The sequence below is a fragment of the Adiantum capillus-veneris genome, chromosome 16 (genome assembly GCF_014529385.1).
Source record: "Adiantum capillus-veneris isolate H3 chromosome 16, ASM1452938v2, whole genome shotgun sequence".
NCBI lineage: Eukaryota > Viridiplantae > Streptophyta > Polypodiopsida > Polypodiales > Pteridaceae > Adiantum > Adiantum capillus-veneris.
In genome coordinates, this window is record NC_140946.1 from 26,810,532 (window position 1) to 26,816,531 (window position 6,000).

At 47.0% G+C, this 6,000-nt stretch overlaps 1 protein-coding gene across 1 annotated transcript in view; it reads left to right on the forward strand.

Annotated features, from left to right (window-relative positions):
* The window catches only part of LOC147438756 (uncharacterized), a 66,901-nt gene extending 61,508 nt beyond the window's left edge, over window positions 1-5,393 (forward strand). Inside the window, exons 4-5 of the mRNA XM_086484736.1 lie at window positions 4,496-4,633; window positions 4,919-5,393. Of these exons, the coding sequence (XP_086340862.1) occupies window positions 4,496-4,633; window positions 4,919-5,239 (459 nt within the window). The 3' untranslated portion in view covers window positions 5,240-5,393. The remainder of the gene's footprint in view (window positions 1-4,495; window positions 4,634-4,918) is intronic.
* Window positions 5,394-6,000: the final 607 nt, after the last annotated feature.

Sequence of the window (6,000 nt, forward strand, 5' to 3'; positions counted from 1 at the left end):
TGGGCCGGTTGTTTTGACACGCGAGTGTCCACAAGTGGTTTTTGTTTCATGCTTGGCAGTTCATGTATATCATGGTTGAGCGAGAAGCAATCTACTATGGCCACTTCGAGTTGTGAGGCTGAGTACAGGGCAGTCTTCACAGCTACGTTTGAGTGTGTATGTCCAGACGCCTCATGGCTGATTTGGGTGTTGGACAGGACACTGCCAACACTATCTACGCTGACAGTCAGAGCGCATTGGCAGTTGCGAGGAACCCAGTTTTTCATGCTCGCACAAAGCACATTGAGGTGCATTACCACTATTGCAGGGAGAGGCTCTCAGCAGGAGAGATCAGCTTGGCTTATGTGCCAACACAGGACAACCTTGCAAATCTTTTCACAAAGGCATTGTCTCGTGAGAAGCTCGAAGCTTTCCACAAAGCTTTGGGCTTACTCCCGTTTGTGGACTGATCATGTCCTCAAGGCATGGCACTTCCCTTTACTCATGTGACAGCTCTCGTTCAACGCATCACTCCAGGGGGGATTTGTTACCATATACATGTGGTAGTGATGTGTGTGAACACACTAGGACCGTCGGGGTATTTTTTTCCCTCTGTAGGAGGTTTTTTTCCCCGTGCATTGTATATACGTCCATCACTCTAGGGCTATCCATCTTTCCATTGCACACTAAGTAATACACTCTCTATTGTGTGCCTTGAGCTTCCTTCGTCTTCTCCAATTTGTGTGCGTTTCTCTGCAACCCTAATTCCAACATTTAGAAGGTTGTTCAAGTAGTGTGCCATGCAAAAGCACACTGTTACATGCGGATAGTGGCCCTCTACAATAGCTGCTGCTGCCCTGTTTGATGCCTCCCCATCTGTGACAAGGGCCACCACGTGTTGCTCACCGATCGTTTCTATGGCCGCTGTCCACTCTGCAGAGAGGACATCGGCGGACTTGCCACTCTCGATGGCATCATGAGAGTGCACAAAGTACATCTCTCCACTCGAGTATGTGACGAGGCCATGGATAGATCTCTTCCTTGTATAGCTCCACCCGTCGGCAATGAAAGAAACGTCATGTTTTACCCAAAGCCGTTGAATATTGAGTGTTGGTTCCTCCACGATCGCCTTCTCTTGATCGAGCAAAGTGGTTCAGAGAGCCTCTGAAGATGGCGGCACATAGCCGGTGCCATACTCTCCTATCCGTTGCACCATAACTTTGCAATACTCCGACCTGTTTCGATCACTCATAGAAGAGGTTAGTATCAAAAAGGCGGAAACGACGATAACGGAAGAAATGAGAGAGAAGATCGATAAAACATACCTTGCTGCGACAAATGGGATATGGTCGTGATAGAAGAATCGGGCCACGGTGGCATCCACCTCTTCCTTCTTCTTTGGGTCCCAAAAGGTGGCAATGGTCCTTTGGCGATGAATCGGATCCGATGAAGATCCATTGGCACCGACACCGGGTAGAGAAGAAGAAGGGAAAATGAGGGTCTTCGGGTCGATACCTTTGTGTGCGGGCTTGCATTTATGATTGAATTGCTGATCCTTTTCCTCAAGCTCCTTCCTCTTCTCGACGCTTACATTGGTGCAAAATTTCACCTCATGTCCCGACACTCTTAAGAAAGTGTGTCCTCACTTTGTCATGCCCCCCTCTCCGTGTGTAAGAGCATAACTTGCATGCCCATGCACGAGAACCTCCCTCCGCCGACAAGGTGTCCTCTGAGGTCACTTCATCCCACCACGACCATTCCTTTGCCTTTTGAGTGTTGCCCGCTTGAACGGAGGGGGTTGAACGAGAAGAAGAGGCCGTGGATAATTGGATTATTCGAGAAAGAGAGAGTTTGCTCCTTGAGGGTTTGAAAATTGAGAGAGAGAAAGACCTTGAGAGAGAGGCTTGACTCCAAGTCTGAGGGTAGAGCTTGAGAGCAAGGGAGAGAGAGAGCTTGAGAGCTTGTTGCACTTGTGAATGAAAGGGGGGGGGGGGGAAGGGGCAATTTATAAGGGCTGCCAAGCCTCAAGGGAGAGAGAGCTTGATAGCAAGGGAGGGGCAATCTATAAGGGCAATCCTTGAGCGTGGCCCTCCCCTCTCGAGTCTCTCCTTTCCTTCTCTTTCCCATCTCTCCTCCTCTTGAAGTCGAGACTTTGGAGCCTTGAAGCCTACCCCTCTCTCCTTCTCTCCGGATCTCCGAGCTTCTATTTTAATTTTTCTCTAATATCTATGGCATCTCAAGATGGATCCTGAGCAGCTCTAAGCCCTTTTCCTTCTCCTCCCTTCTGCCCCACCATGGCTTCTCAACCCCCTTCCTCCCCCAACTTCACATGGGCATGGTGGAATAAACAAGTTTTTTTAAATGCGCGTCCCCTGGCCCGTCCCCCATCTCTTGTTTTTCCACGTCCCCGTCCTTGGGACCCGTCATGTCCCCGAGACCGTCCCCGTCCCCATGTGACTATGCCTTCCATACACCCACACCCAAGCGGCTTCACCTAGCTGGGCTAAGGTAGACATGAACGCTCATGATCACCAGGACATAACTGTAGATTTCCATGTACAAGCATGTAAGGCTTTGTATTGAACTCGACTTGACATACAGGCTCTTGCTCTGCTTCATACAACTCTGAACAACTCCTTATGAACCTCGGACAACTCCATACCTAGCTTGGATAGCCAATGTGTTCACAGAACGCCCTTCATGTGCAACCAGGCAACAACCTTCTCTCCCTCGAAGCACTCACCGACCTTCTAGTATGAGCGGGTTTCCTTCTTAAAGTCCCTGTGATATTACTCACCTAGCTATTCAAATTTGGTTGCCTTCCTTCTCTGCCTGCGAGCAAATATGGAGACATCTCCCTTTTTATTTCCCACCCTGCGGCTTATGATCGTCTCACCTGCAGTTCATATGTAGCATGGCGTCTCTGTCTTGCGTGTTCCCTTGGTTCTCTGAGAGTCGCTCTCCAACTAGCTCCCTCTCTGAATGGCCCTCCGAATGAGGCTCCTTCTCCTCTTGGTACCCTTCTTCCTTCCCATGACAAGCTCTCCCTCTGCAGAGTTCCCTTGTCAAAGCCTCCTTCCTTTATTAGCTCTATCTGAGCACCCTCTAGCTGCGCATCGGCTCTCTCACTTGCTCCTCAGCACTTCCCAATCTCTCACCCACTGGTGGCTCAAGCCCTTATACTCTTGATAACTCTATCTGTAGCGCAAGATGCCCCTCCCTTGATTAATGCTTTCAGGCTCGATTATCATCTGGCTGTCCATTATCCTGAGGGAATGCCTCCCCAATGAGCTCCTACCCGCTGATCTCCTTCTCTCGGCTTCTCTGAGCCGCACCCTCTTTGGAATTGGCGGCTTCCTCTCTATGCATCTCTATGAGGTCCCCCTCTGTCTGGTGGTGGTCCGGTTGAGCATGATGACCACCTTGGCTTGGAGACGCCCTCCTGCTGCACCTTGTGACACCATGCGAGCTCAGTTTAGAGCTCCCTTCTCTTACCACCAGTGGGCTGCCTCCCCTATTAACCTCTGCGAGCCACCAGCTTCAAGAGATAGGGAGGCCCATATTGGTCCCCCTTTCCCCTGGCGCTCCAGGTCCTTGACAGCGGTCCATGTGCTGTGCAGGTCAATGCCGTTTCCGGCCTTCTTCCACGGGACCTTCCAGCCTTCCAAGTTGACAGATAACCTTTCACAATAATAATTGATTTTACTAAAGGCCCCCAAGTCCCCATGCCCAGAAGGCATTCGCTCGCCCACACTCGGGCTTCTCCTGGCATACAAATATACGGGCCGACGTAGTTTGGATTCACATAGCCATTTCAACCATCAACACTTCCCCAAAGCACCCCATGCAAGGTGGGCTGCTTATAAGCTTCTCGCATGGTGAATTCTCTGCATATTGGCTCAATTGCTGGTCAAAGTCTATCTTGCTTAATTGCCATCTTTAATAGTCAAATGACCATCCTTAGTAGGCTCAATCTCCAAAGCTTATGCCTAGATGCAGCTTGTATCCACCTTTGTTCGTGCATTGACACATTCCTCGTGCTTGATGAAAGTATTGTCCACCTCTGCAGTGCAACAGTTGAGAGAGATCTGGAATCCATCAACGTGAACGGAGTCTTGTACATAGCTACGTAGGATGAAGGCTACTCAAGAACCTCCAAGCTTCACACATTCCCACGTGTGCATAGAATGACATAAATCTTTGGTATATTTGGGTGTTGCTTGATTGTGTGTTTTGTGTAATTTTTTAAGCCCCCATTTTAATGCAGGTGTGCATATATTCTTCTACCATTTTCAACAGCAAAGAATATGGCCCTTACCACACCCAATGGTTTTTTCTGTATTTTTAGGCACCGGGTGTAGGCTGGGATAATGCTTATGTGCCAATTGACTTGTCAGGCTGGGGAAACTAAGTTTTGAGCGTGCCGAATGTCGTGCAAATTCTTTGTTGCAGTCATGTATTAAGTACACTAACTTTGGGTCTTAGGAATTGCTCACATTTGCCTGTCTTTTGACAGTTGCTGCCAGAGTGTGCTCCAAAGTCTGTAGCTTATGTTCTTGAAATGGTGAAAAACGGGCGATGTACAGGCAGTTACTATTATCGGGCTGAGAGTCGAGGAAGCATTTGGGATGAGTTGGGCAACTGGTCAAATAAGGTGTGATGCTGTTCTCTTATGGAATCAACTTTTCTTTAGGGCTCTTTGAACCCGTGTTCAGGAAAAGTGTGTCTCAGGTTACAATTGTGCCACTTGAGAATTCAATAATGGCTGTTAGGAAACAGGAAAATTTTGACATGAAAAAGGGGAAAGTAACCATATGAAAAAGGAAGCTCGAATTTCAAGATTTCCTATTTGCAAAATCATATAGGAAAATGATTTTTTCTGAACACTCTTCAAATACTGCTTACTCTCATTTTTCTTGGTGATGTGTTTAATGTACAGAGCACAACAGGCCCTCCATACGGTCTTGTACAAGGCTCATTGGAGAATCACTGCTCTCCTTTCAAAGGAATTGAGACAGAAGCATGTCCTAACATTAGAAGGGGCACAGTAGGCTGGATCGGGAATGGCCCCGACTTTTTCATCAGCCTCGCCAATCACAACGAGTGGCACCCCAAATATACAGTTTTTGCACATGTGCTACCTGCAGATATACCTTTAGTAGAGAAACTTGTCAGCCTTCCAACAACAACTTCTGTTTGGGAAGGGATAAGGGTTTCTGTATTGAATGAGTCTGTCAGTATACGAGTTAAGAGGGTCTAGATTATTGAAACTTTCTCCTTTCAAAAAAGACAAGTCTCATTAACTTGGTCTTGCTGGCATTAAAGAGGTACAGATTTGTAATATGTTCACTTCACTAACAGTCTTGTAACATATAATGGTGAGTTTCTCTATAAAACATTGCTTTATTATTTTACTGGTGGTCTACTTTTTCCTGTTCCTGAGAATTTGGGTCTTGTCTTAAATCTAGTCAATGCTGGCATATTTGAAGCTTGTAAGACCGTTTTTGTTTGGGGTATCTTATGTGATTATTTTGCTGGGTATGACTAGAATGGCAGTATTTTCTCTTTGCTCTTTGGAATTCTTAAAACTTTTGAGATCTGTGGATGCAATGCATTAGTCAAATTATTACTTACATTGCCAGGTTTGCTCTTTAATGATAGCTTTCTTTGTCAGCATAATTTGTCAAGCAAGGGGTTCTTTTCTATCTGGCATCAACAGCTTGCTGCTGCACTTTTGTTGAATGTGTAAAATATGGGGTTATGAGAGTATAAATGAGTCACATATGTGTATTTACAATCATACTTATATACAAAGGCTACAGTTTCACATTAAAGAATTGTACAATACGATAGTGAGGGGTCTCACAGGATGGGGAGCTTCAATTATGAAGGTGTGGGGCATTCAGGGAGGCTTTTAAGTGGAGGTGACTGTTGAGTTGGTGTGGGCTCGTGTCTAGCCAACACCGACATACCAAGTTCCAACGTTGCGGACCCACGGTGACGGGGCATGACGTGTGGCAA